Source organism: Lynx rufus, unplaced genomic scaffold (assembly GCF_022079265.1).
Source record: "Lynx rufus isolate CCGP_SWC_20201006 ecotype Redwood Valley unplaced genomic scaffold, mLynRuf1.p SCAF_1, whole genome shotgun sequence".
Lineage (NCBI taxonomy): Eukaryota > Metazoa > Chordata > Mammalia > Carnivora > Felidae > Lynx > Lynx rufus.
Window position 1 is genome coordinate 226,198,645 of NW_025814823.1, and position 25,949 is coordinate 226,224,593.

Below are 25,949 nucleotides of genomic sequence, written 5' to 3' on the forward strand. Positions count from 1 at the left end.
CAATGTGCACTGGTGAAGTTTTGAAAGGAACATGCCTTTAAGTTGTGATTTGTCCAGCCCCCAGCTGTGTCATCTTTGAGCATTAAATTCCCCGGGGAAGGACGCTGAAACTAAAAAGAGAACCAGTGGAAATGCAGGCTTACCCCTCGCGATTGCTGTGTGGGTTGCCCGTGGCGACAATCTGCCTGTGGGTCCCCCCTTCCCTGGTTAAATTACGAGGAAAGGGGCAGAAACACAATCGCGCTGGGAGCCTGGAAAGAGTGGCCGCTCCTGGTGGCTCCCGCCCTCCCTGGGCTGTATGAAATCCTACAACCACACCACACTAATTAGCCCCAGAATGGAAGGGGTTGTCATGGCGACCGAGCACTTTTTAAAGCACAGGAATGGTGTTCATTATTGTTCAGTGTCTTTAGCTGTGGCGGAAAGGTCAGTGTGGCAGTCGGTTTCCATATGAATTTTGGCCCGAGAGCCAAGCTGAAGGTGGAATGTTCCTCGGAGAGGCTGAAGATGGTGAGTGTGGCCGAACTTTCTGGATGGGGCGTCACTTTTGTGATATTTTTTTAGGACGTTCTAGGAACTGGTGCCGAGCTAAGGAATCGTGTGGACTTTGTTAAATGGGGATGGGAAGACAAGAGGCGAGGAGAAACAGTATGGGTCAGGAGTGGGGAGAGCTTGAGAGAGGGATCGAGAAAAGTCTTTGAGCGTCGCATGATTAAATATTAAATTAGTAGGTGTCTTTGACTACGAATTTAACAAAGTTGACTAAGTCTGATGCATTATTCCATGCTTTTTAATTTTAGCTCTATGCTAATCTTCGTGCATTGAAACTGCTCAGATTATATTCCCAAATATATATAACAGAAGCATTTTAACCAAATACTTCCAGAACCGTTGCCTCTCTCCATTCTTGTTTTTTTTTTAACATCACGATAGGTGTAAGAGTAACCAAGGGTAATTTAATTTTGTTTTTGTATTTTTATGTTTTTCTTTTCTAAGAATGTTTAAATAACGAAGACGAAAAACTAGTGAGCCACAATTTTTTGGATGTTTGCCCTAACTTATTGGCTGTACTCGGCCAGAATACTGCTGAGTAAAGACAAGTTGACCACATTGTTTGTAGAAGAAACTAAATTAAATATAAGAGAAGTCAGCCTGCTGGAGATGATGGCAGGCTGTTCCATCAAAAGCCGTAGGGGAGATTTGCAGAACATTCTTCACATTTATTCTTAGCTAGTTTGGGAAGTGTACAGGATAACATGGCTTTAAGCCTAAATTTGTGTTAATGACTGCCTTTATGGGGATCGCAAATTTAAGTCACTTTCCTTTCTCTTTTTTTTTCTTCTTTCTGCACTTTGTAACAATATACTTACATTCTCTGGCCCTGGTTTTCAGTCACTTTGTTCACAGTTGTGTAGGATAACAAAATACAAATTAATTAAAGGGGACGGCTGTTTAGATTGAAAAACAAATCACTGCCCAAAAGGCCGTAAGTGGGAAATGGCCTACTTTCGGGTTTTACTCTGAAAGACTATTGTCCTGTTTTCACTGCCAGTTTGTTTGGTAACTTGAGTGGATAAGAGAATACATTTCAGAACATTAAGTCTTGGTCTGATTTTTGCGTTTGGTTTGCACTTTCTGGGATTAATTTACCGAGTGAGCATCATGTAGAACCCTGAATAAATGGAGTATTTGACTAGGTACCGAGAAAATTACAATTCTTTTTCATTTTTGTCTCTTTGGTCCACTGGTGCACTCTCTTTCTCCCCACTCCCCACCCCCAACCTCACCTACCCCTCCCTCAGCCCCTCACTGGGTCACTATAGTCTCTGGCGAAAAAAATCCCTTTCAGTGCCTTGAAAATGAAGTTCAAAATGTAAATAAAGTCACATCTGGATGACACTTTAGGTTCTTTGAAAAGCAGTATGAAACATGGTGGTATGTTTTATGATAGTTAAGACGGAGATTTGCACGTGGATATTAATACCAGGAAGTTATCGGTCTCTGTTAAGATACAATGGTGTCGTGGTTATATTAAAAAATGGTATTGACCGTATTTATCGATGACAGGATGTGAAGTCTAGGACTTCAGAGGATTCAAGGGTGGGGAGTAAGGGCTCGTGGAGGGAGCGGGCAGGATTGACAAGGTGGTGGCCCTTGAAGCCAGGTGATGGGTACCTGGGGGTGGGGTTCACTTTCTAGTCTGTATTTTTGTGCAGGTTTCTGTGTGTGTGTGTGTCTGGATCTGCGTGTGCAAAACGGTGACGGGGTGGCCTCGTTAACGCGTCCCCGTCTCGCGTGTTTCAGATGCCAGACCAGTTTGACCAGGCGGTTGTGCTAAACCAGCTGCGATACTCGGGGATGCTGGAGACGGTGAGGATCCGGAAAGCCGGGTATGCGGTCCGAAGGCCCTTCCAGGATTTTTACAAAAGGCAAGGCAGGGCCGAATAGATGCTCTTTCTTTTCCGAGGGGCCGGGAAGAGAGCCGTCGTAGGAAGGTGACGCCGGGCGTGTTTCTGTTGCAGGTATAAAGTGCTGATGAGGAACGTGGCCGTGCCCGAGGACATCCGGGGGAAGTGCACGGCCCTGCTGCAGCTCTACGATTCGTCCAACAGCGAGTGGCAGCTGGGGAAGACCAAGGTGAGGTCGCAGAGAAAGCACGATCATGCCCCCAAACTCCTGAGCACCTGTTCTGTGCCCCTGCTAACCAACTACGTTTTGACTCAGGGGAGATACGCTGCCACACTTCCATCCTCTTGTCCCCCGGATGGTTAATCTTTTATCTGAAGTCCTTGGCTTTCTAGGAACTCCGTTTTCTGGAACATCGGCTCCTGAGTGCGTAGGCGTGTGTTTTCATTCAGGCAGTCAGTCGGCCAGTTTTGGCCGATGAGCGGTTCAGTGCCATGAGATGCTGGGCTCTGACTTCCAGGAACGGAGACCCCAGACCCTGGTAACTGTTGATAATTCCGCTGCTGAATGCTGTCCTGACACCCCAGGAGCCGTCGTGCGGGAGACCAGCCGGCAGTCTGAAATCCCATCGGGCTGACATAAATCCGGTCCAGAAAACCAAGAGAAGTCCATTTTCTGAACGTGCTGGTGTGGCTGACGTGGGGCCTTGACCCCTTATTCCAGACAGGAGCTGAACGGCAGGCAGTTCGGCCCCGATGGCAAAAATTAGCCGCAAAATCAGCGGTGTCACCTGTTCTCCCTGTATCCGGGAACTGCCAGAAACCTCATTTGCCTTTCTGCTCCTGTTTCCTCACTCTGCTCGTGGGCCCCATCACACGGGGAAGACAGAGATGTGACTCGGGGCACAGAAAGGCAGGCTGCTGGGGGGTTCGACCTTTGACTATATGCACGTCGTCAAAGGTAAGATGTGGTCCTCCTGTCCGATCGACCTGACCCGAGAGGCTGTGTAGCACCAGGAAAGTATGTTAAAGTTTCTACTCCTATACGTTGTTTGTTTTTTTTTTTTTATGCTCATTAATTTTTTTTTAATGTTTATTTTTGGGAGAGGGAGAGACAGAGCATGAGCAGGGGTGGGGCACAGAGACAGGGAGACGCAGAACCCGAAGCAGGCTCCAGGCTCCAGCTGTCAGCACAGAGCCTGATGCAAGGCTCGAACCCACAAACGGCGAGATCCTGACCTGAACTGGAGTCGGACGCTTAACCCCCTGAGCCACCCAGGCGCCTCTGAATGTTCGTTTATTTTTGAGATCGCAAGCGAGGGAGGGGCAGAGGGAGGGAGGGTGAGGATCTCAGTCAGGCTCCCTGTGGGACAGCGCAGAGCCCCGTGCAGGGCTCAAGCCACAAGATCATTAACCAAGCCAAAGTCAAGAGTCAGACACCAAACTGACTGAGCCACCCAGGTGCCCCCTGTGACATTCTTTTTAGCCAAAAAATCTTTGTTTAAGAAAAGGGAGGGCACCTGGGTGGCTCAGGTGATTAAACTTCCAGCTTGGGCTCCTGTCGTGATCTCGCAGTTTGTGAGTTTGAGCCCCGCGTCGGGCTCTCTGCTGTCAGCACAGAGCCTGCTTCAGAGTCTCTGTTCCCTTCTCTCTCTCTGCCCCTCCCCCACTTGCGCTGTCTCTCTCTCAAAAATAAATAAACATTAAAAAAAAAAAAAGGGTGGGAGTGGGAGAAGGAGAATGATTGACTGTCCTGGCCCATTCGGGCTGTTGTAACAAAATACCACTGACTTAAAGAACAGACATTTATTTACCACAGCTTTGGAGGCTGGACGTCTGAGAGCAGGGTGCCAGTGAGTTCAGGTTCTGGTGAGGGCCCTCTTCCTGTGTCCTCACATGGAGAGAGCTCTGGCTTCTCGCCCTCTTCTTACTGGGGCACCAATCCCATCATGGGGCCCCACCCTCCTGACCTCATCCAAACCTACTGACTTCCTAGACGTCCTCCCTCCAAATCCCATCGTGTTGGGGGATGGAGAGGGCACAGACATTCAGTCCATAACCTCAACGACAAGTACGGAGGCTTCATCTGGGGACCCTCAGCAAGGGAAAGTGTAGGATGGACCTATCTCTTCTACTCTCGAGGAACGTCCTCCTTGCCAGGGATTTAAGATCCAAACACCTAACCGGTCAGAGATGGCAGGCAGAGGTATTCTGCTAATTATCTATTGTCGTGTAACAAACTACCACTAACCCCGTCACTTGAACCACACACGTCCATTATCTCACAGTGTCATGGGTCCCACGCCCAGGTGTGGCTCAGCTAGGTCCCTGGTCGGAGTCTCCCGGGCTGCATTCCCTTCTGGAGCTCGGGTCCTCTTCCCAGCTCACGTGGGGCCACAGTCTAGTTACTTGCGGTTGTAGGACTAAGGTCCCTGTTCTTGCCGGCTGCCCCCTAGGGCTGCTCTCGCCTCCTAGAAGCCCCCCACAGTTACCATGTGATCCCTCCAGCGCCCTCTGGCAACATGGCAGCTGACTTCTTCAAGGCCAGCAGGGGAATCTCACTGTCGTCTCGTCCGAGGGAGTCTTACATAGTTAACACATTCACAGAAGTGACATCCCATCACCTTTTCCGTATTCTCTTTGCTAGAAGGAAGTCTCAGGAGGTGCCACCCACTTTTGCAGGATTAAACAGGGGTATAACTCACTGGGGGGTCACCTTAGGATGTGTCCTCACAGGTTTCTAGGTCTCTCTACCTGGAATTCTACTCCTTCCCCGCTCCATCCCACCCATTTAGCTAACCCGTCCTTCCAGTCTCAGCTTAGATATGGACTTTGACCTTCTCCATTGAACCCCACATGAAAAACACCCCCCCCAGACCAAGTCAAGCTCCCTCCTCTCTACCTCAGTCCCACCGTGACCCTTGACGTGCTCTCGTGCCATCTTGGCATCACCTGGTGCCTTCTCTACAATCCCCAGTAGAGAATGTAGACTTAATTGTGTGTTTTTCTTCACAGTGCCCTTACTAGGAGCTCAGTCAGTGATCTATCAAGTGCTAAAAATCTGTGAGGGATGGAACGAGGAAATTCCCCATTTAGCCACCCGGGGGGAAACTTTCTAGATAAGACGGTTCAAGTGGAGTTCTTGGCAACACAATATGAATCTGCTCTGACATTTTTCAATCACAAACATCCTGCATTCTCGATCAACTGATGTATTCCCCCTGTGCTGCTGCCTTATACAGTGGAGTAACAGCAGAGATCGTGATGTCTCACATAATACCTCTTGGAGCTCTCAAGGACCAGTCCAGCTTCACCTACAATTACATTATGAAAATCAGGCCCAAGCAAGGCTTGGGGCCAGGCATAGCCCAGGGGACGCACAGACACAATGACACGGGCGTTGCCCTCCAGGTTACTGCGTTGCTGGGAGAGAAGACATGCATGTCCAAACGATAAGCCATATGGTATCATCGCCTCTAGAAATAAAGACACAGCTTCTTCAGGAGAGGGCTCCCCGTGGACTGAAGGGCTCAGGGAAGCATTGCAGAGGAGGAGATCTTTAAAGGGAAGTTACATTTTAATTGGCGACACATTGGAAGTAGAAGTAGGACGGAAGCGTGACCGTTCACAGAAACACTGGGAAGTAAATGTAAACATCAGAGCGTTGCGATTGTGTCCACTAAATAGCTTTGACCTCGACCAGTGCTTGACTTAATTATACACCAGTATGTGTTTTGGTTGTTGTTGCTGCCAGGTCTTTGTATTGAAAGCCTTGAAACTAATGACCATCTGGGTCTTCTGGTAAAGAAATTTCCATCGTACGTGACAGAGGGAAAGGGGGGGACAGTATTGTAGTCAGCAAAGTAAATGTGGCACCAGGTCTGAATTAGTTGGCTTACATAAAACACATTTAGTTCTTGGAAGGCAAGGATTCATATCGGCTGGGGAAGTGTTCGTATTAAAGGTGAGAGTCCCGGGGCGCCTGGGTGGCGCAGTCGGTTAAGCGTCCGACTTCAGCCAGGTCATGATCTCGCGGTCCGTGAGTTCGAGCCCCGCGTCGGGCTCTGGGCTGATGGCTCAGAGCCTGGAGCCTGTTTCCGATTCTGTGTCTCCCTCTCTCTCTCTGCCCCTCCCCCGTTCATGCTCTGTCTCTCTCTGTCCCAAAAATAAATAAACGTTGAAAAAAAAAAATTTAAAAAAAAAAAAAAAAAAAAGGTGAGAGTCCCGCCTGAACCCCCCGGTGAACAGCCCGTGCGGGGGATTCCCAGGTGTGTCCCCACCGAGAGGCTGAGGGGAGGGTGACCTGGTTTGGATTTCGCTGCCTTGTGATTCTGACACGTTTCAGTTCTCTGACCACTTGGACTACATTGCCAGACCTTTCCCCCTTTATTCTTTGGTAATAGAGCCCGCAAGATGTTATTTTTATAGACATCTTACTAGAATCATCCTTAGGCTCTCGAGCTATGAGGATAAGGATGAAAAAAAAAGCCACAGGAGCTTGTTCGTGTATGAGTGGAGTTCAGCTGAGCAGTCCCTGGAGTGGGCACTGCCCTTTCCTAAGCCGCTTGACAGGGCCTGGCGAGGGCAGCATGTCTGTTCATAGCAGCCGGGTCGTGCCAACTCCATCTCGGCCGCATCCCAGGAAGGCGGGGACGTGACAGCAGGTCACCACTGCGCCGGGAAAAGTGATGTGACTTTCTGTGTCGTTGCAGAAATTCAGACTGGGTGTTCTTTTTAATTTTTTTTTTATTTATATTTATGTATTTTGAGAGAGAGAAAGTGAGCATGAGCGGGAGAGCGGCAGAGAGAGAATCTCAACTAGGCGCTACCCTGTTGGCCCAGAGCCCGACGTAGGGCTTGACCCCATGAACTGTGAGATCGAGACCTGAGTAGGACGCTTAACCAGTTGAGCCACCCAGGCGCCCGGGGGTGGACGTTCTTAATGAAGCTGAGTTGGGTCTCTAGAAGGAATTTGCTCTGTTTGTCCTTGAGGTTAGTGAAAGAAAGTTTAGAAAAAGATGTGGAAGTAAATTTAGTAGGCAGAGCAGAGAGCTCTTTGTGATGGGCGCGAAACTTAACACGAAAGCAGGTATTTCTCTGGTTGTAATTCAAGCCGCGGCATTCCGTAGACTTCCGATAAGGTGTGGGACACTCTTTCCTTCATAAAACTTTCTATTTGTTCATGGAACAAATATATTGCTCATTAGAACTGACACTTGTTTCATCATAGCTTCCCCACTACCATGCTTCCCCAAGATTTGACTTTCTTACTTTAAAAAAAAAATTTTTTTTTAATGTTTATTTATTTTTGAGAGAGACAGACAGAGCACGAGCAGGGGAGGGTCAGAGAGAGGAGACACAGAATCCGAAACAGGCTCCAGGGTCTGAGCTGTCAGCACAGCCCGACACGGGGCTCGAACTCACAGACCGTGAGACCATGACCTGAGCCGAAGCCGGACGCTCAACCGACTGAACCAGCCAGGCGCCCCGACTTTCTTACTTTTAAATGCTCATCAAAGCAACAGCATTAGAAGAAGATCTTTCATATTGAAAAAATAGTCTCAAAGAAATCAAAATACTTAAAGTCCAGTCTTGATGAAAACTACTTCTAATCCATGGTTTTGATAAACAGATTCCTATTTCTGAAAACTTTTTATTATTAAAAAAAATAAGCTGGGGTGCCTGGGTGGCTCAGTCAGTTAAGTGTCTGACTTCAACACAGATCATGATCTCACAGTTCATGAGTTCGAGCCCTGAGTTGGGCTTGGTGCTGACAGCTCAGAGCCTGAAGCCTGCTTCAGATTCTCTCTCTCTCTCTCTTTCTCTGCCCCTCCCCAACTCATGCTCTGTTTCTCAAAAATAAAAATGTTAAAAATAAATAAGCCTTATACTTGTAGCTTCTGTCCTTTTTTTTTTTTTTCTTTTGCCGAAGATGTAGTCTCTTCATGCATCAACCGAGCGTATCATTGCAATTATAGGAAGAGGGTTCCGTGAAACACTTTTCTAGGAGAATTGTTTGTGGTAGAGTTTTGCCAAGTGCTCGGGAATCCAGAGTGGGAGTAAGTAAAGCTTCTGTGAGTCACGTGGTGGTAGGAATCTTTATTTGCTTTTTTGCCCACATGTCAGAAGAGACAGAACAGAGTCTGGGGAAATGTGCTATTAAGAAAACATAATGCATCATTAGAGGCTAGAATGACTCACCGGAGCATAAATCTAAACATCATGAGAGAGAGTGTCATTTAGCCCCCTGCCCACTGCCACCAAAATGTTTCCACGCTGTTAATAGAGGAGCATAAAAACGTGGCACCTAGTTTTTCTAGGGAATGATTCAGAATTTCTTATGCATGCAGTAATTCTGAAATTACACAATTAGAAGCTACCTTGATTGAGGGAGGGTCTTAATATTTTCACATCTTTTCAAATCGTGGGAATTCTGATACAATGCCAGTAATTAGATACACTTCCCTTATGTCATGAGTGTGGGATTCAGGTGTCTGTTCCCAGATACAGGCCAGCCAATAGCTACGATCTTTGTAGTCTCAATTCTGTATTCTTGTGATGGCCAAACTGAGACGGGGTGGAAATGGTGCCATTCTAATTTCAAACTCAGTCTTCAATTTTTTTAAATAAAGCTCTTTATTTATTTGTTAAGTTTCTTTCTTTTGAGACAGCTAGTGCGAGCGGAGGGGGGGCAGAGAGATGGGGAGAGAGAATCCCAAGCAGGTTCCGTGCTGCCAGCACACAGCCCAATGCAGGGCTCGAATCCACGAACCATGAGATCATGACCTGAGCCAAAGTTGGCTGCTTAGCCAACTGAACCACCCAGGCGCCCCTCTTTCCTTTTTTTAACATAGGGTGTCTCTCTATATTTCTTGTGACTTACACTTCGCGTAGGACTGGTGCTGGTTCATGAACTATTTGTCCCATGATGAGATAAGTGATTATAAACTTTAATGGCAACTTCATAGTCCGTTATGACTATTGAATCTAATAATAGCCCCCCAAAATGGGACTTTTCCATATTTTTGCTTTTTCTTTCTAATAACGTATTTTTTACTATATTTTACAAATGTCTTAGTACATGACAGAGGGAAAGTTGACAAAACAAAGCAGCCCTTCCCCAAGGGGAATTTGAGAAGCACTGGAGTTTGAGTTCTAGAATGCACGGCTGTGTGTTTGGAGCAAACTTATGGAGAGAGAAGAAAGCCTTACCTCCCCTAGAGATCTCTGACCCAGAAAGAATCTCCTTTTACCAGCCACGTTCTTTGCTTCTGATGTGTCACTTTCCCTCGGTCAGGTCTTCCTCCGAGAATCCCTGGAGCAGAAACTGGAGAAGCGGCGGGAAGAGGAAGTTACGAGGGCAGCCATGGTGATCCGGGCCCACATCTTGGGCTACTTAGCACGGTAAGGGGAGGGGAGAGGCCATCAAGCGCCAAGAGGAGGGCTTCCATACTATGTGTCCCCGGGCGGGGCAGCCCCTGTCATTTGCTTTCATTTACAGTAGACCTGGATGGAGGTTAGGACCAGGCTATGGAGAGTCTCGGGTCAGTGCTCGTAACTAGTGATGCCAGATGCCCAGTTGGCTTGACCTGGACAGAAAGTAGGAAAGGGGCCTTCTGGTATCTCCATTAGAGCCATGGCAGGCGAGGACAGTGCTGAGATATTTAAATCGTTTACCCAGTTCCTCTGTATCGTGTATGGAAGCTGCGGGCAGTCTGGTTGTTTGGACTTTGCTATTATCTCATCGCGTCCATAGAGGCCCGCTCTCCAGTGTTTGCCCAGCGAGGCAGCTTCTGGTCTGGTGCACTTGAGTTCTGTCCATCTCTGCGGACCTGAGCGCCACATGAAACCCCATGCCGTGACATTTTCTGAGGGACAAAACCATCCTGCTGTGGCATTTCACCACCCCCTCCCCCTGCCCCCATCATGGGAACAGGAGACCATATCAAATCTCTTTTGGTCCTGTTTACAACCCAACTTCTGCCAAGACCATTCAGAGTCAGCATTAGGGGTTATGGGTTTATTTAGCCAAGACAATGATAGGGTTCTTACTTTAGCTTTGTTTGTTATTATTCTTTTGTTTTTCTTCTGTTTTGTCCAAAGGGGCCTCCTGTTCACTCCCATCTCTATAATGAGACTTTCCAAATAGGCCCTGTTCTTTTGTCTTGTAGCATTAACGTAAACTCCTGGAGAGCTCGGAGCCTCGTTACCTCAACAATTCTGTTGTGCTGCTCTGTGTTCATTTTCAGGAAGCAATACAGAAAGGTCCTTTATTGCGTGGTGACCATACAGAAGAATTACAGAGCGTTCCTTCTGAGGAAGAGATTTTTGCACCTGAAAAAAGCAGCCATAGTTTTGCAGAAGCAACTCCGAGGTCAGATCGCTCGGAGAGTTTACAGACAGCTGCTGGCGGAAAAACGGGAGGAAGAAAAGAGGAAACGGGAGGAAGAGGAACAGAGGAAACGGGAGGAAGAGGAGAGGTATGGTGGCTTTCTTGCTCGGATGAGGAGGGCGCCTTTTGAGTTTTAAAGTCAATATCTATTCTTGCAGCAAGAATTCCCAATGGATGCTGCAGAACCATCTATTTGAAACATTACCTCTTGGCGGCTTGGGGATAAAATGCCTTGGTAGCATTGACAGCCGACTTCTGTGCGTTCTTACTCATGCACAGAGTGATTAATTTACCAAAGGATAAGGGTCCCATCCTTCATTCTTTTTAAGTTGTCTTGAGCAAAGCATTTTTTTAAAAAAGTTGGCTCTCTCTGAAAAGTGCTTCTAGGATGTTTTCTCTGCTTTGGTTTATTTTCACTTTTTTTTTTTTTTTTTTTTTTTTTTTTTACTGTTTTTAGAGAAAGAGAGAGGGCTCGAAGAGAAGCTGAGCTCCGCGCCCAACAGGTAAAGAGTGCCACGACCACGCGGCCTCTCGTCTATCCGTTTCCTTCCCGCATCAAACACTCTGAATCAAGGATTTGAAGCTAAAATAAAGTATAAAGCTACAAGAAGAATTTTAAAGGAGATCTTTATGATGCAACCCATTACAACCAAGTATAAAGACTGTATTAGTTTGCTAGTCCTGCCATAACAAAATACCACAGCCTACGTGGATTCGACAACAAATGGTTATCTCACGATCGTGAAGGCTAGACACCCAAGAGGAAGTTATCAGCAGATTGGGTTTCTTCTGAGGCCTCTCTCCTTGGCTTGCACACGGCCACCTTCTCCCTGTGTCCTCCTGATGTCTTAAACGTTCGTGTGCATGCATCCCTGGTGTCTTGGTGTGTCCCAGTCTCCTCTTCCTATAAGGACACCAGTCGTTGGGTGACAGTCACCACCTCATGGCCTTGTTCTAACTCCGTCACTTCTCTAAAAGCCCTTTCTCGGGGGGTGGCCGGGGGCCTCAGTGAGTTAAGCGACTGACTCTTGATTTCTGCTCAGGTCATGATCTTGCTGTTGGTGAGATCGAGTCCTGCGTGGGGCTCCGGGCCGAGAGCACGGAGCCTGCCTGGGATCCCCTCTCCCTCTCTCTTTGTCCCTCCCCTGTGCGTGCCCTCGCGCGCTCTCTCGCTCTCTCTCTCAAAATAAACTTTAGAAATAAAAGCCCTGTCTCCAAATACACATTCTGAGGTACTGAAGATGAGGTTCCAGGGCATCAACTTGGAGGGGGCGGCACACACACACACACACACACACAGTCTTTCCCTAACACCCACCTCTCCTCACGCTTCTTGACTGCAAAGGAGGAACGATGCTTGCCCTCCTCGCAGTGACCCTGGCTGACCTCTTCCCTCTTCTTCGGCCCAGGAGGAAGCCGCGAGGAAGCAGCAAGAACTGGAAGCCTTGCAGAAGAGTCAGAGGGAGGCCGAGCTGCGCCGTGACCTGGAGAAGCAGAAGGAAAACAAGCAGGTGGAGGAGATCCTCCGGCTGGAGAAGGAGATCGAGGACCTGCAGCGCATGAAGGAGCGGCAGGAGCTGTCCTTGACCGAGGCCTCCCTGCAGAAGCTGCAGCAGCTGCGGGACCAGGAGCTCAAGAGGCTGGAGGACGAGGCGTGCCGGGCGGCGCAGGAGTTCCTGGAGTCGCTCAACTTCGACGAGATCGACGAGTGCGTCCGCAACATCGAGCGCTCCCTGTCGGTGGGCAGCGAGTTCTCGGGCGAGCCGGCGGCGCCCGCGGAGAGCGCGTGCGCAGAGAAGCCCAGCTTCAACTTCAGCCAGCCCTACCCGGAGGAGGAGGTGGACGAGGGCTTCGAGGCGGACGACGACGCCTTCAAGGATTCGCCCAACCCCAGCGAGCGCGGCCACTCGGACCAGCGGACCAGCGGCATCCGCACCAGCGACGAGTCCTCGGAGGAGGACCCCTACATGAACGACACGGTGGTGCCCACGAGCCCCAGCGCGGACAGCACGGTGCTCCTCGCCCCGTCGGAGCGCGGCTCGTCCGGAGAGGAGCCCACCTACTGCTTGCCCCAGAACGGTGGGGGCCTCCCCTCCCCGGACGGCGACTACGACTACGACCAGGACGACTACGAGGACGGCGCCATCACCTCGGGCAGCAGCGTGACCTTCTCCAACTCGTACGGCAGCCAGTGGTCCCCGGACTACCGGTGCTCCGTGGGCACCTACAACAGCTCCGGGGCGTACCGCTTTAGCTCGGAAGGGGCGCAGTCCTCGGTGAGTGCGGACCACGGTGGGGGGGAAAGGGGGGTCTGGGGGGTCTGCAGTCCACACCCTGGGTGCCCCCTCTCCTGGAAGGACGAGCCAAGATTTCCAAGGCAGGCTCTTGAAGATGCTCCCCAAACCCCCTTCTCTTGCCGAAAGCAGTGGCATCAGCAAATGGAACTTCGAGGTGCCTGTTGTAGGTTGAACAGAGCCCGGAATTGCAATTTTGCGTTTTGCCCCGAGCCTAAGGAAACTGGCATTGTCCAGGGAAACTTGAGCCGGGTCTGTCCTTGAGCAGGTTGGGAAATACGACCTGCTCGGAATTAGAGCTAGAATTGCCAAGGGCATCCTGGAGAAGCGGCCCTTACGGTAGCTTCACGGTCCACCCCACGGGATGTTCTACCCTGTGCGGGTTGTAAGGGAGGACCGTTTAGTGCTTATATGTGCTCTTTCCAACTTGTGGGTTTATTTATAGTTTACTCTAATTTTCCCCCATTGACTGCGCATTAAATACCCCCTTGATTTTCTAAGACTTGAAGATATTTTTATCATAGTAATTTAAAGGGAATTAACTCTTGGATGGTTTGATTAAAATTATACCCTTGAACAGCAGTGTTTTTAGAACAGCCTTTGGATTCAAGTCTGTCTCGCATTTTATGTATCCATTGGGTGGGCCATTCGACCTTAAAAGTCAGTATTTGGAGATTCTTTTGATGACCACCGGTGTTGTAATGGTATGAATCCACGTGTCGCCTCTTTGTCAGTTTCTGTTTTGTTCAATGTCAGTCGATGGCTGGGCATTTTTGTTGCTTTTTCTGTTTTGCTCACCACTGGCTCTCTCTGTCTTCTCCTTGTCCAGTTTGAAGATAGCGAAGAGGACTTTGATTCTCGGTTTGATACAGACGATGAGCTTTCTTACCGGCGGGACTCTGTGTATAGCTGTGTCACCCTGCCTTACTTCCACAGCTTTCTGCACATGAAAGGTATGGCCTGTGTCACCAGGGTGTCAGGGTTGGGGGTGGAGCCTTACTGCTTGGGCTGATCGAGGGGCACCAGGAACGTCAGTCTCCGTTCCCCCTACCCCTTCCCTGATGTTAGGTCCTCTTAGGTGAGTGAAGGGTGCCCTGGTGCCATGACATGGGTGACGTGATCATGGCATGGAGAGCTGCTTTGACTCTCCGGTGCAGCCCCTGCCACCATATTCCATCCCTCGCTCCTCTCTCTTGCCTCCCCATCTCATTTCTGTGCTCTTTTCCTTTCTTCCTACATCTCCCCTCCCCTGCCCCCAATTTTTCTCTCTTACACACGCGTGTCCACACACACACACGTGCTTCTGCAGGAGTTGGTATAGCCCATCGTAATGATACACTACACTTTTCCCTCCCACACCAGTGTCCGAGAACCCAGAGGGTTTCCTGCATATCCATGGGGGAACAGTAAAGATTTGAGAGAATGGTGCACCTTGCCTTGACTGCTTATGACACCTGCTGTCTGCCCCATCCTTCATGATGAGGATTTTGGTTGTATGTGTTGAGTATTAAATTTTGAACGCGCTGAGCTGACCCTTCATACTTAAGGACTTCGGGGGCGCCTGGGTGGCGCAGTGGGTTAAGTGTGGGACTCTTGATTTAGGCTCAGGTCACGATCTCTTGGTCCTAGAGTTCAAGCCCCGCATCAGGCTGTGTGCTGACAGAGCAGAGCCTGCTTGGAATCCTCTCTCTCTCTCTCTCTCTCTCTCTCTCTCTCTCAAAATTAATACAGAAACTTAAAAAAATAAAATACTTAAGGACTTGGAAGCATTCTGCTTTTGGAAAACAACTTAATTAGAACCTTACAGTCCTACCTTATTCCTGTTGTCAACTCTGACTTCTGAATCGGTGACAGGGAGTGTGAGAAGTCACCGTCATCACCATGTTTTGGTAGGAGTTTCACTTGGATCACTGAAGGAAGGGACTGCCTGGTTTCCCACATGGCCCTCGACTGGACGCGGGAAGGGGTCTGGATCTTGGGGAGGAGGCAGGGATAAGAACCACTGTCTGCCGGATGGCACCCTTCACTCCGCCCTGCCTTTTCTTTCCCTTCCCCGTTTCGTGGTCAGCGAGTGCGTCTTCTCTGACTCTTCACTTTCTTTTCTGCGGCTGTCTTTCTTCATTTGCTTTGCCTTTCCTTCTTTTCTCCTTCATGGAAAAGTTTTTTCTTCTGTTTTCCCTTTCCCTGTTCCTTCTGTTCTTTGCTTCTCTCGTCTTCTACTGACATATTTCTTTTTTCATATCATTTGTCCTCCTCTGTATTTTTTCTTTTGTTCACTTACGTTTTTCTTTTAATTTGATTTCTCTTTTTTGGTTTTTTTTTTTTTTTTTTTTTTTTTTTTTTTTTTGCTACTTCCGTCCCCGTCTTCAACATCAGTCACTCGCTTTTCAAATTTCTGCTGTGCTCAGCCCCAGATCCCCAAGGCGCTCATGGAAACCCCACCAGGTTTAGTTTAGGGACCATCTTCCTATTGCCTGGAGTCACTGGTTAGTGGAAATTTTTATGGTTGTGCTGAATGAAAAAGGTTGAAAAATCCTAACCAAGCAATCAAGTGTTCATTGGAATAATCGATGAAAGAAAAAAATTAATCGCAAATCAGAACCTAATCTAATAAGTATCGAATCAGCATTCTGAGATTGTCTCGTATAAGGAAAAAAAAAAGATTTTGTCATGCATTTCTCAGAATAAATATAAGCTTTTTATTATTAATATATTTCCCCTGCCCCTAATTAATCTAGTTCTCTAAATGAGCTTTAAAAATTTCCTATAAGTCACTCTTACTTAGAATATATGACATTGGCTTATTGCATAATTGTCTGATTAAAGCAAATGAGATTAGGGAAAAGTAAAGCTATATTCAAAGCATCAAAATTGTAAGATTAAACAATGAGGGGTGCCTGGGTGGCTCAGTCGGTTGAGCATCCAACTTCAGCTCAGGTCATGATCTCAACGGTTCATGGGTTTGAGCCCCACATCAGGCTCTGTGCTGACAGCTCAGAGCCTAGAACTTGCTTCAGATTCTGTTGTCTCTCTCTCTGCCCCTCATTTGTGTTTGTTTTCTCTCTCTCTCTCTCTCTCCTTTTTCTCGAAAATAAACATTTTTTAAAAAAGATTAAAGCATTAAAAGCTCAAGAAGGTAAGCAAGTAAATTTTTGGCAAACTCCTCTTAATAAAACAAATTATATAAATGAATCACCTTTAAAAAAATTTTTTTTTAATGTTTATTTATTTTTGAGACAGAGAGAGACAGAGCTTGAATGGGGGAGGGTCAGAGAGAGAGAGGGAGACACAGAATCTGAAACAGGCTCCGGGCTCCAAGCTGTCAGCACAGAGCCCGACGTGGGGCTTGAACCCACAGACTGCAAGATCATGACCTGAGCTGAAGTCGGCCGCTTAACCAACTGAGCCACCCAGGCGCCCCAAAATGAATCACCTTTAAAAAATTTTTTTTAAATGTTTTTATTTATTTTTGAGAGACAGAGACAGAGACAGAAAACTAGTGAGGGAGGGACAGAGAGAGAGGGAGACACAGAATCTGAAGCAGGCTCCAGGCTCTGAGCTGTCAGCAGAGCCCAATGCGAGGCTCGAACCCACGAACTGTGAGACCATGACCTGAGCCGAAGTCGGACGCTCAACAGGCTCCCCTAAATGCATCACCTTTTAATCTTTGATACATCATCATTTAATCTTTAATAAGGCGCTTACAAATTTGCGACCAAAAGTTTCAGAGAAACCAATTATAAAGAAAATCTGACCGTCAGATTATATTTCATGAGCATCAATGAGTTTTCACCAGCCCGATAGTCTGCTAAAGGCGTTTGCAGTTAGGAGATGAATAGCATTGATCATATTCTCTCCATGATGAAGTATGAAGAGAGCACCCAGAGTTGGAGTGGGGCGGCGGGGAGTGGGGCCCGTTCAGAACATAGGAGCAGCAGAGGAAATAATAATGACTGAACCAGCTTTATCATTTAAGAACATTTTTTTAACTTTAGTGCGATTAACATACAATGTAATCTTGGTTTCTGGCGTACGGCAAAATGATTCACCAGCAGTTCTGTACGTTACTCCGTGCTTATCACAGTAAGTCGTAGCCCGTCTGTCATCATACAGTGTTTTTCGCCTTTATCGCTCACAGACAATAAGATAATAGAAGAACTTTGTCCTACAGTTTCCTCCGGGCTTGTTTTGAGAAACCCAGATTAAAGCCACAAATCAGAAAGCAAAAGTCTAATTCCGGTAGCCCTTTGCGAGTTTGTAGTTTGTGAAGGAAACCGCTCTGGAGCAGGGTGTGGTCACAGACTTCACAGCTAGGTGAGCACGAAATGCTTTAGGTTTAAGAAGGCATCGGTGTGTGCGACAAAAACAGGTCCCTTTGCACACCAAACGCGGACCAGTGTCGTCCTGGCTTCATTTGTTCCAGGGTGAGGTTTAGGTCTGTAGTCATTGAAGCAAATCGTTGAAGAAATTAATCTGAGAAGGTCTGTTTTCAAGTTATATGTGATTTGTAAAAGAAAGCATTTTCTTTATTTCTTCTTTCAGTATCCATGTTCAGGGGTGCCTTATTTTTATTACTGGCTGGTCAAAAAAATAAAAATAAAAAACCTGTCACTTTATAATACATTAATGAAGTAGATTAGTTGGTGGATTTGTTAAGAGATTTTTGATTAATGGTGGTTAAGATGTCATCTTTGAGTGTCCTTGGGAAATCTAGAATACTGAGGTCTATTTTGATAGCATGAGAAGGGAGGGGCGGAGAGAGGGAATCCCAAGCAGGCTCCACACAAAGCCTGACTCCAACCCACAAACCAGAAGATCGTGACCTGAGCCTAAACCAAGAGTCAGCCGCCCCACCGACTGAGCTGCTCAGGCAACCCGGGAAATCTGGAATACTAAGATAAAATTATTCTGCTAGAAAAAAGATTCGAACTTTTTTTTAAGATTTTACTTTTAAGTGATCGCTACAGCCAGTGTGGGGGCTCGAACTCAGATCAGGAGTCGCATGCCTCACCGACTGAGCCAGCCCAGACGCCCTTTAGAAATACTTTTTATCTTGTGAAAGATAAATTTATTCTGTCTGCCTTCTCTTAACCAAAAATATTTCTAGTAAGTAAGTTACAGCAAAGTTCTCATGTTTTTGCTTTTTTCCTTTAAAAAAAAATTTTTAAGGTTTATTTTTCAGTAAGTGAGAGAGATGGAGTGTGAGTGGGGCGCAGGGGCAAAGAGAGACAGAGACGCAGAATCCAAAGCAGGCTTCAGGCTCCGAGCTGTCAGCACAGGGCCTGACACAGGACTGATCTCATGAACCGTGGGATCATGACCTGAGCCAAAGTCAGCTTCGCCTGACTCTTAACCGACTGAGCCACCCAGGTGCCCCTGAATTCTCATTTTTAAGGCCTAGTCACAACTGTTTCATGTCCTAAATCTTCTACGTTTTACATATAAACCGTTTTCAGATGATGCTTTTCTTCGAAAAGAATATGTTTACCCGAAAAAGTCCTATTTTATTTTCCTGTGTAAGTTTTCAGTCTTGATCCCCACATTGACCAAATAAGGAATGTGTAAACTTTTGACACCATTTAAAAATGACACCATTGGGGCCTGGGTGGCGCAGTCGGTTAAGCGTCCGACTTCAGCCAGGTCACGATCTCGCAGTCCGTGAGTTCGAGCCCCGCGTCAGGCTCTGGGCTGATGGCTCAGAGCCTGGAGCCTGTTTCCGATTCTGTGTCTCCCTCTCTCTCTGCCCCTCCCCCGTTCATGCTCTGTCTCTCTCTGTCCCAAAAATAAATAAACGTTGAAAAAAAAAATTAAAAAAAAAATGACACCATTTTAAAAATTAAAATTTTTTTTAATGTTTATTTCTTTTGAGAGAGAGACAGAGCACGAGTCAGGGGAAGGGCAGAGAGAGCAACAGAATTTGAAGCAGGCTGAGCAATCTGAGCCATCGGCACAGAGCCCGACGTGGGGCTCCAACTCCCTGACGGCGAGATCATGACCTGAGCCGAAGTGGGACGCTCAACCGACTGAGCCACCCAGGCGCCCCTCTTTGACATCATTTTAAATTAATTTCTCCTTTCTGGGGCATTTGAGATCCTCATGATCCATACATACAGAAGTGCTTCTCGCACCATGGCCCTTGACTCGTGCTGGGGGTTAGAGTGTCAGCTCGTCATTTGCGTTTCTGATAGCCCCTCACCAGGATTTCCCAGCTGAGTAGGAAGTGCTCCGGACATAAGGAAGGGACAGCGTTCCCGTGTGGTCCAACCAAGCTAGTGTAACATCTCCCCCTCCGCCTCCTGAACACAAGCCAGCGGCACCGAGGCTTCGTTGAGGGGCGTCCGGGGGTGGGTCGGTTGGGTGAGGTGAAGGGGAGGCAGAACCTCGAAACCTGCTGAACTTGTCATCCAATGTGATCGACTTTTCTTGCATCCCTCCCCACCCAATGTGGGGGCCACAGGTGGCTTAATGAACTCCTGGAAACGTCGCTGGTGCGTGCTCAAGGACGAAACCTTCCTGTGGTTCCGCTCTAAGCAGGAGGCCCTCAAGCAAGGCTGGCTCCACAAAAAAGGCGGCGGCTCCTCGACACTGTCCAGGAGAAATTGGAAGAAGCGCTGGTTTGTCCTCCGCCAGTCCAAGCTGATGTACTTTGAAAACGACAGTGAGGAGAAGCTCAAGGGCACCTTGGAAGTCCGCACGGCAAAGTATGTCGATGGACTGTGCAGGTGGCCCCGGTGGGTGGCGCTCTGGGGCTGCCGGACCGTGGGTGTCGCTTCCTCCAAAGCCACCGGTCCGCGGGCTGGAGTAGGGGTTGAGTGCCCCCCAGTCATTCACTTCAGTGGACCGGATTGTTAGGAAACCGGGGAAGTGACTTCATGAACAGTTCACTTTCTGTGGGCACGTTCAGACATCTGGCTGTCGTTTATGAGATGCCAGCCGGGCCTGCAACTGGCTGTCGGAAATGTGATTGGTCGTATGCAGGAAGCCTGGGAATCTTGAACAACTGGTTAAGAATCTTTTTATTGGTCCACAGACCACTTCTAGTCCTTTTATATAAGCAGATTGCTAAGTTGGAGACAGACTGCCAATCTGGAGTGTTTGGGTTTTGTGCTTTATTTTTGGAGGTATCATTGACCTATGTTAGTTTCAGACGTACACCATAGCGACTCCACATTTGTGTCTATTGCAAAACAGTTACCACGGTGAGACTAAACCATCCATCACCATCACCGTCCATAGTTATAAATTTTGTTTTCTGCTGTTGGGTACTTTTAAGATCTACTCAACAACTTTCATATATGCAACACAGTATTATCAACTAGTCACCAAGCCGTATGTGACATCCCCAGGACTTATTTTATACCCGGGAGATTGTACCTTTTCACTACCTACCTACCTTCTTTCCTTTCCTTTCCTTTCCTTTCCTTTCCTTTCCTTTCCTTTCCTTTCCTTTCCTTTCCTTTCCTTTCCTTTCTCCTTTCCTTTCCTTTCTCCTTTCCTTTTTCCTTTTTCCTTTTTCCTTTCCTTTCCCTTTTTGATTACCTTTCACTCATAGAGGTGTTTTTTGGAATGAATTTTTTTGTCTTTTACTAACGTGGGATATACCAGCCATCTTCATTCCCAGCAATGACCGGAACAGAGCTAGGCTTTGAATCCAACAAACCCCCTTTTTCTGCCCCCCCTCCTTGTATAGAACCAAATCACTGGACTAGTGGACTATTATTTAGTTAAAAATTCAGGAAGTTGGACTTAGCGGCAACTGGGTAGCTTGATACATATTTAGAAAATAAGTAAAATAAGCTTCGAGACATGAGATTAACTCCTGAAATCACGAGACCTGAAATTAGCATTTTGTTTCCAACCAGCACTGGCAACTCTTGAACTTTTTTTATTGAAAAGTGGGAGGTTAAACAGGGAAAGCGTTTTGTGCATTTAATTTTAAGGGCAAACAATGAAGTGCAGACAGCAGAGTATTAGACTTTCCAGGCTGCCCCTCGGGGTTTGTTAGGAGCCCAGGCTCCAGAACAAGAGTGAGTGTGTAGGATCGGGAGTCTAAACCCTACAAGAAATTTTCATAGCATGACACAGCTCTGTGCCTCTGCCTCTCAGCTCTGTGTATTTGTCCTTCCTCCTGATTCACCCCACAGAAGGCTCACCCACAAACGCCAGGAAGCTCAGAGGAGGAGGGCGGAGAGAATTTCAGTGGTGGAAATTGATGTATATTCCTCATGCACCTGACTCTGTGCTGCTTGATAAAGCCCCGTTTCCAGGTGCTTTGTGAGAATTCCAGAGTTAAGGAGATGTTAGCTATCATGCGGTCATTTCTGTCCTATTCTGTAGAGGAAGGACATTAAATTCTTAGGGTTTCGCCACATTAAGATTTTTTTGTTGAGATTAATTAAAATGTTTCATTTTATTAAAGAAGATTTCAATCCTATGCGGGAGTAAGTGGGAGAATATAACGAAGTGCCTGTGGTCATTCCCCAGCTTTCAGCAGAGACCCACCCCCGCCCCAAGGCCGAAGTGTTTCACCCATAACCCCACCCTGCACTCCTTCCCTTACTAACTGTTCTGTAAAACATACATCATATAATTTTATCTCTAAATAGTTGAGTAGACACTTAAAGGTTAAGACTCTCAATACATAATCACACTATAACAGTTAAAAAATAACTCTTTAATCATCCAAACTCCAGTCATTGTTCAAATTTATCCAGTTGTCTTGTAAATAGAGGCGATAGTGCTCTCCTTGGTTTGGGCTGGTTTATTTCTTCAAATCAGAATTCAAATAAGGTCTGTAATTTTTAACTAATTGACCCATCTCTCAAGTCTTTGGCAGTTTATACAACATTCCCCTCCATCGTTTTCTTCATTCACTCGCTGTCACTGATGATGCCACCACATTTATCCTACGGAGTTTCCAGATGATGTGTACTGTGACCCTGACAATATCATCACTCACTCATCTCCAGGGAAACTTTTTACGAGTGTGGGTCCCTGCCCTCCCCCTGCCCCCGCCAGAGAGCACCCACCTGGGTTTTCTGAAAGTTTCCCAGGATTCGGATAGGCCACTGTGGTTCAGACGCACAGCCTTACGACTAGATCCGTGTCCCCTCTCATTTTACATACAAGATTGCTGAGTTCCCAAGAGGCAAAGCGGCTGGTCCAGTATGACACGGTCTGGACACTTCCCTGGAGCCCTACTCGAGAGGCCCCTCTAACCAGACGCTCGGCTGGCGGCTGCCCACTTATCACCTCTCGCCTCCTGCTCAGCAAGGGCAGGAATTCTCACTATCTTGACTTTTAAAAATATTTTATCTCGTGTGATTCCAGCTGTAAGGTTTTTATTTTTTCTAACTAGCAAGCCTGTTGAGTTTTGTAGATGTGGAATCCGTGTTTTACTGTGAAGAGTGGTACTACTTGGGTTGGCAAAGCAAGCTGGCTTTATCCCCAAGACCCTTCTTCATCAAATATTTTACCATCTGGTCCCATCTCAACACCTGCTTGTATTTCATCCTGATCTTGTTAACCTGCTCCATCGATTTTAAACCTCTAATGTTGTGCAGGGCATGTTGGGATGAGATCGGGATGGCATGGAGATCCAGAAACACCCAAATCTTCTGAGCCCCCAATGGAAATAATGTTCCCTTACCAGGTCACACGTGTTGGCCAAGGCCTTAAACCGCAGCAGGAAGCCATGAGGAATTAGGAAGGAGCTCAAGACTAATCCCCTCGTCGGGGGTCCTTCCCTTGTAGAGCAGTGAGAGGGGCCAAGGGAAGGTGCGGGCCAAGAAGGGGACTCCTGCCCCAAGCCTTCTAGGGTCTCGGCAGGGACGTGTCTTGGGCAGGCCAGAGTGAGGAGAGAGACTCCTCCCTGGAAGTGTCCAGCAGGCGCCTAGCCCTGGCCCCGGCCTCAGCCTTCCTCTCTCAGGAGCAGAGAGGAGCCCCGGCCCCCCCGGAGGCCACAAGGTCGGGCTGAAGTAGGCGTTTGATTTTTCGGTTACAGTTTCCAACTTAGCCATCTGTTTGGTGAAATTGCTTTGCTCGCTTCCTCTTAAGGATCCCGTAGCCCTGATTTGCATCTGATGCTTGTGTTACTTTGCAGAGAGATCATAGATAACACCAGCAAAGAGAACGGGATTGACATCATCATGGCCGATAGGACCTTCCACCTGATTGCGGAATCCCCCGAAGATGCCAGGTGAGACACTGCTGTTGACCGCATGTGAACTACATCTTTACTCCCCTACAGGCCTGGGCGCCACACAGTTCAGTGTTTACCCTGCCGGCTCTGAAAAGATTTTTAGTGGATTTTCGAGTTGGGCTTGTCTGTTAGGACGGTTGAAGAACTGCGTCATGAGATTGACGTTCTTGTCCCCTGGGGTATCTTTCACTGGGCTAAGGTGTCCAAGTTACCACACACAGTCGAGGATTTCCAGCTTCGAATGCCACTAGAGCCCTTGGTATCTTGGCTCAGGCTTTTATTGTCCCCGGCAGCGTGTGTCAACCATGCACCTACACAGAGGCGAAAGCCCACCCTTTGGAAGCTTCTGAGCTTCGAAAGGGAACAGCTTGTGTTTGCCTAAGGAGTGAGAAGGCAGGCGCACTCACCACTGGGTGTTTAAATAATTGATAGCACTGTGGCATTGAGAGAGGGTTGAAGGTCTTCACGTTGAAAAATTCAATAGGGTAGAAGAGATAGTCAACACTTAGAATTACTATATTTCAGGCAATGTGGTGACATGGTTCACGTGTATTATTACACATCGTTACCCTTAAACACATTTTGCCGAGTAGGAGACTCAGGTAAGAGAAAGGGCAGTATAATCTGTGAAGTAACAGAAGTTCATTCTACTGAACAGAGGCATTATGTTTCTTAAGGAGCTTGAATGTTTGAGTTCCAAGGACAGTGTGGCGTCCGTTGGCTGGGTCAAGCGGTCTAACTTTTCTGGACCTCAGGTTTCCATCCTAGTGCTGGAGAGACGTGGAAAAAGTCAAGGAGAAGGGCTGTGTGCTCCCAGCGCGATGCATCACAGGGTCATACGGTGGATGAGATACGGTCAGACGTCTGTTTGTCCACTTGTGTTTTGTGAGCCACAAGGTTACGTTGGAGGGATCTGTTGGCTCCTCTGAGCAATGCCAGAGAGGACCCTCCGCCTATGTTCTTTACTTTTCACCTCAGAAATCGTTAGGATCTTCTAATGAATTCTCCTTGCCTTTCGCTACCCCTTGCCCTTTGAATGTTTGAGTTGATACAACGCCATGGTAGCCACAGCAAGGGCAAAGAAAATAATTCTTCCCATGGGAACACACTAAAAACCCTGCTTGGATCCATAAATTATGACACAAACTGGAAAAACCAAGCAAACCTGGAATTACAGCCCCCTCGTTCCATCTGGGACTCCTAGACACCACTTGTGGTTGTTTGCAGTCCCAGGAAGGCCCACAGTTCTCGGCTGAATTATAGGCCCTGCGTTTGGCAGCCGTCCTCTCTGCTTTGTGCCGTAACGAGCCTGCGAAATTTAACACTGGGGATCTGTTAACTGAGGACTTGTTCCCCTGACCAGCAGGATGTGTTTTTTAAAAATTCCTTTTCGGATTGAGTTAAATAAACTTGATTCATGAGGAGAAATTTGTAAATTTAAGAGTATCACCTGAACAGATCGAAAGCATAGCAAATGTTATTTTCTGTGTGTGTGTGTGTGTGTGTGTGTGTGTGTGTGTGTGTGTGTGTGTGATCCCATGTGGCCTACATCTGGAATGTATGTGTTTTTCAGCGTCTGATCTGGGAAATTGTTGAGCTTCATAAAGCAGTAAGTGAAGTCTTAAGTCTTGCCTTAGAGTTCACCAGAACTGATGAAGCAAATTTATATTAAATATTTCCCTTGGTTGTTTCCTAAGAGTCTGTATATGCTGTTTTGAAACTCTTGGTCACTGGGGCACCTGAGTGGCTCCATCGGTTAAGCGTTTGACTTTGGCTCGGGTCATGATCTCGCAATCCATGGGTTCGGGCCCTGCGTCGGCTTCTGTGCTGACAGCTCAGAGCCTGGAGCCTGCGTCCGGTTCTGTGTCTCCCTCTCTCTCTGCCCCTTCCCTGCTTGTGCACTCTCTCTCAAAAATAAACATTAAAAAAAAATTTAAAAAGAAAAGAAACTCTTGGCCACATTCTTCTCCTTCAAAATTAACAGGGGATAGGTTTTAGTGCTTTGCTATAAGTACTTTATGTGACTTAACTTTCTATATAGGTATTTTTTTTTTTTTTTTTTTTTTGCTTAAATATCCCATTGTATACCAAGCACTTGGTCCTCTGCCTTACTTAGTAGGAGTGTGTATATATGTCTTAATGAGGCCCTGCAGGAGAAGGATGTCCTAGCATCTCACATTTGGTACCTCTCACATTTTATAGTTGCTTCATAAATGTTGGATGGATGGATGGACGGACAGATAGATGAATGAATATTCACGGTCATTTTCCTCAAGCACGTATTGTGTTTGTAGTTACATCATGACTTCTGTTCAGCTTGACTTTTCTGAGGTTGACATGTTTTCCTTTATTGCCTGATTCTAATGAGTCTGAAAGTGAGAAAACTCGTTTGAAGAGAAGATGGAAGAATTCTCCATCAAAATCACTTTCTACTTCAAACAGTTGTGTTCTGTTTCCTGCTCTCCTATGGTTTTGCTCATACTTTGGTAGAAAATCCCATCAGGTGGTTGGAAAACCCCATCCTGGGAGTGAGGAGGGAAAATAGACACCAGTGGCCTTCTTACCTTGGAATTTACTGTCAACAAATGAAAAGGTCCTTGAATATTCCCTAGGTTAGAAATAATATCTTCAGTAAAGATCCTTGATTATAAATGTTT

At 47.2% G+C, this 25,949-nt stretch overlaps 1 protein-coding gene across 1 annotated transcript in view; it reads left to right on the forward strand.

Annotated features, from left to right (window-relative positions):
• MYO10 (myosin X) overlaps positions 1-25,949 on the forward strand; it is a 227,601-nt gene that overhangs the window by 183,951 nt on the left and 17,701 nt on the right. Inside the window, exons 20-28 of the mRNA XM_047093899.1 lie at positions 2,305-2,429; positions 2,523-2,637; positions 9,703-9,809; positions 10,655-10,885; positions 11,255-11,300; positions 12,207-13,073; positions 13,921-14,044; positions 19,549-19,792; positions 23,194-23,289. Of these exons, the coding sequence (XP_046949855.1) occupies positions 2,305-2,429; positions 2,523-2,637; positions 9,703-9,809; positions 10,655-10,885; positions 11,255-11,300; positions 12,207-13,073; positions 13,921-14,044; positions 19,549-19,792; positions 23,194-23,289 (1,955 nt within the window). The remainder of the gene's footprint in view (positions 1-2,304; positions 2,430-2,522; positions 2,638-9,702; positions 9,810-10,654; positions 10,886-11,254; positions 11,301-12,206; positions 13,074-13,920; positions 14,045-19,548; positions 19,793-23,193; positions 23,290-25,949) is intronic.